This window comes from Poromitra crassiceps (genome assembly GCF_964638095.1).
Source record: "Poromitra crassiceps genome assembly, chromosome: 8".
Classification (NCBI taxonomy): domain Eukaryota; kingdom Metazoa; phylum Chordata; class Actinopteri; order Beryciformes; family Melamphaidae; genus Poromitra; species Poromitra crassiceps.
The window spans coordinates 41,165,772-41,169,274 of record NC_139629.1 but is presented as its reverse complement, the minus strand read 5'-3'; the positions used below and the strand labels follow the sequence as shown (position 1 = coordinate 41,169,274).

At 43.5% G+C, this 3,503-nt stretch overlaps 1 protein-coding gene across 1 annotated transcript; it reads left to right on the top strand.

Moving 5' to 3' along the window:
- The first annotated feature begins 413 nt into the window (after positions 1–413).
- Positions 414–2,848, top strand: LOC310781416 (nck-associated protein 1-like). The gene is made up of 7 exons (XM_083642041.1): positions 414–541; positions 1,012–1,122; positions 1,619–1,701; positions 1,904–1,984; positions 2,176–2,269; positions 2,466–2,546; positions 2,772–2,848. The coding sequence occupies exons 3-7, from the start codon at positions 1,642–1,644 to the stop codon at positions 2,789–2,791; spliced, it is 336 nt and encodes a 111-aa protein (XP_083498167.1). The 5' UTR covers positions 414–541; positions 1,012–1,122; positions 1,619–1,641; the 3' UTR covers positions 2,792–2,848.
- Positions 2,849–3,503: the final 655 nt, after the last annotated feature.

The window sequence follows — 3,503 nt, the reverse complement described above, 5'->3', positions numbered from 1 at the left end:
GTGTTAGTGTAAGTCAACAGCATTCAGTGTAATTTTAACACTTAATTTATCATAACTAACACCACAAGTGTCCATTGCTTAAAGTGTTGTGGTGGATTTGGGGTGTTTACAAATTCCAACACTCTAGGTGAGCACTTGAACACACCTCCACTTCTCCAGAAACGTTTCACGTCGCCATTTTCTCCTCCTGTTTGGTAAGTTTTGCAATCAAATTTAACGTTTTAAGTTGGTAGGTCGGTTAGATTAGCATAAGTAATATCAGTGAATGTGGTCAGAGTTGAGTTTGCATGCGAATATTTGTCATCAAATCCAATTGTAAAACGTATTTGTCGAAGTGGCCGACTGCTACCATGAGGCCAGTCTGTTTAACCACACTCATGGAGAAAGGAGCTAATGCTAACGCTAGTAATATCTGCTACAGGTTTTAATACAAGTTCTTCTTTGTTTTCGTTTGCAACTGCTAAAGCCTATAACGTTATCTTGGTGGACAACGAGCGGGACATGCAGTGGAGGAGCGAGCGAGGGAAGAAAGGGAAGAAAGGTAACGTGGTATTATGGCGGACTGTTAGCAATTGTAGCTAGTAAACGTTAGCTCAGACGGCATGTAGCCTCAGCAAACCACTTATTGTGATCATATCCCCGCATTCACAGCACTCCCAGTGCTGGCGTAATCCATATAAACCCGCTTCTTGCTTCACCCGAAATGAAATGTCCAGGATTTGTGTTAGTTGGTGGCTCAAAATTAAGCTTTAGGTTTAGATATAGCTTCGATAGCCAAAGCTTACACTGGCAGCATTGAGGCTAGCTGTGCATTGATTCTGCTTTGTTTCATAAAGCATGGTGTGGCCCTGAGATGAAAACAGTCTCATAGACCAGTTCCACAGTGGCCATGGCTCTAACTACAAACAGTGGCAGCAGCAGGGAGCCATAGCGCTAGTTTGAGCCACGTTTGCCATGTTTAAAGGAACAGCTCACCCTAAAATCCAAAATACCCTTTGTTCCAACCCGCAGATGCTGTGATGCTTTCCGCGCATGAAAGATTACTCAACTGATTTCTGAAATGACTGCCCGCAATATGCTGCCGCTGTGTTTTGTTTTCATCACCATGAGTTTGCTGAACAGGTAAATAAATAAATATTAAATAATTTAGATAGAAGTAGCCTAGATGTTGGTTTTAACTTGAATGATTTACAGTTGCACACATTGTGTGTGTGTGTGCCTGTAATCACGAGCACACACTAAACGCACACTTGTCCACATGATCACGTGTTTTACTGCCATTTTATTCAACTGCAAAATAAATCTTTTTTCAGATTCAATTAGATACCAAATACTAAGAAAAATGGTGCAAATCATAACAATTCAGCGCAAATAATGGCTTTCACGTCTGTGTAAAAGTGATTTGTGAAACTACGTCTGTAATGCTGGATAAAAAAAATCCTGAATACAAATGTTTTTTTTCTCTCTCATTGTAAAGTTAGTAGCTGGGCAAAAAAAAAATCAAAAATATTTAAAATCCAATGCAAAGGTTTGGCAAAGTACAGCACAGCATAGCTTTGACTGATTTTGTCTGTTTATAGCTGTGGACAGTGTTTTGACTGATTTTGTCTGTTTGTAGCTCTGGACAGTGTTTTGAAGACAATGACTATCATCGGAGTCATCCTCTCCTTCCGCTCCTTGGCTCAGGAGGATCTGAGAGACGTAAGACACACACACACACACACACACACACACACACCCTCACAAATATAGACATGCATGTAGACACACAAATAATGCATGCAAGGACTGTTAGAACACACAGGCACAGTTGAAAGGTAAAACGTCAAAAAATGTATCTGTGCCAATCAGAAAATGAACCTGTCCCTGTTCCTAAAAAGTCTGTTTTGTCTCTTGTCTCTAGGTTTTGTCTTGTCATATTCCATTCCTGGTCAGTTCAGTGGAGGATTTCAAGGACCACATCCCGCGAGAGACAGACATGAAGGTAACACACGCTGAAAAGACACAAACCCTGGAAACACACTGGACACAAATAGTGGAAACAGTCCAAATTGCGTTCAAACCTGTTGTCTCTGTGTAATTTGCTTTCTCTCTCCTCTGTGTGTGTGTGTGTGTGTGTGTGTGTGTGTGTGTGTGTGTGTGTGTGTGTGTGTGTGTGTGTGTGTGTGTGTGTAGGTGGCAATGAATGTCTATGAGCTGTCATTGGCAGCAGGTTTACCCTGCGAGATCGACCCTGCACTGTTGGTGGTGCTGTCTTCACAAAAGAGTGGTAAGATAAACACAGACACACACACACACACCCTCACAAATATAGACATGCATGTAGACACACAAATAATGCATGCAAGGACAGTTAGAACACACAGGCACAGTTGAAAGGTAAAACGTCAAAAAATGTATCTGTGCCAATCAGAAAATGAACCTGTCCCTGTTCCTAAAAAGTCTGTTTTGTCTCTTGTCTCTAGGTTTTGTCTTGTCATATTCAATTCCTGGTCAGTTCAGTGGAGGATTTCAAGGACCACATCCCGCGAGAGACAGACATGAAGGTAACACACGCTGAAAAGACACAAACCCTGGAAACACACTGGACACAAATAGTGGAAACAGTCCAAATTGCGTTCAAACCTGTTGTCTCTGTGTAATTTGCTTTCTCTCTCCTCTGTGTGTGTGTGTGTGTGTGTGTGTGTGTGTGTGTGTGTGTGTGTGTGTGTGTGTGTGTGTGTGTGTGTGTGTGTGTGTGTGTGTGTGTGTGTGTGTGTGTGTGTGTGTAGGTGGCAATGAATGTCTATGAGCTGTCATTGGCAGCAGGTTTACCCTGCGAGATCGACCCTGCACTGTTGGTGGCGCTGTCTTCACAAAAGAGTGGTAAGATAAACACAGACACACACAACGAACACACACAAGTGTGTGTGTGGGGGGGGGGGGGGTTGGGGCAGCAGAGACACAAAGAAGTTATATTATGTTCTAATAATTTCCATCCATTTAATTATCTCCACTATAGGCATCTCCACTCAGCAGGGGACCCCAGCAAGGTGGCGAGGAGGCTGCTGCTTCTGCTGATAAAGATGACCGTGACGGGCCAGACGAAGAGGACAACACAGCTTCCACTTCCTCGGCTGAATCCATTCAACCTCAACCAAAACGGAAGAAAAGTTCTGTGCTGGACTTTTTTGGGGATGGCTATGGAGAGCATGCCATCCCCATTAAGATTGTGACAAGCTGGAGCGGTACTGGCTGGAAGCCTGCATCCCAGCAGACGAGGAGGATCCACTTGTGTGGTGGTGCGAGAAGGAGCGATCCTTCCCAAAGCTATCTCATCTTGCACGTCGCTATCGGTGTGTGCCTGCAACATCTGTGCCAGCGGAGAGTCTTTTCAGCTGCTGGACTCATAATTAACAGGCTGAGGCCTGACACCAGAACATGTTGACATGTTGATTGCACTGAACAAAAATTCCTCTTTTCACTGATGCAGCAATTTCATTGTTAATGTAGCCTTCCTAGTA

Bases quoted from the DNA above. Each gene is read 5' to 3' on its own strand.
- LOC310781416 (XM_083642041.1), top strand. From the start codon at position 1,642: ATGACTATCATCGGAGTCATCCTCTCCTTCCGCTCCTTGGCTCAGGAG. The intron at 1,702-1,903 runs GTAAGACACACA...TCTTGTCTCTAG, and splicing joins CTCAGGAGGATCTGAGAGAC to GTTTTGTCTTGTCATATTCC. The intron at 2,547-2,771 runs GTAACACACGCT...GTGTGTGTGTAG, and splicing joins CGCGAGAGACAGACATGAAG to GTGGCAATGAATGTCTATGA.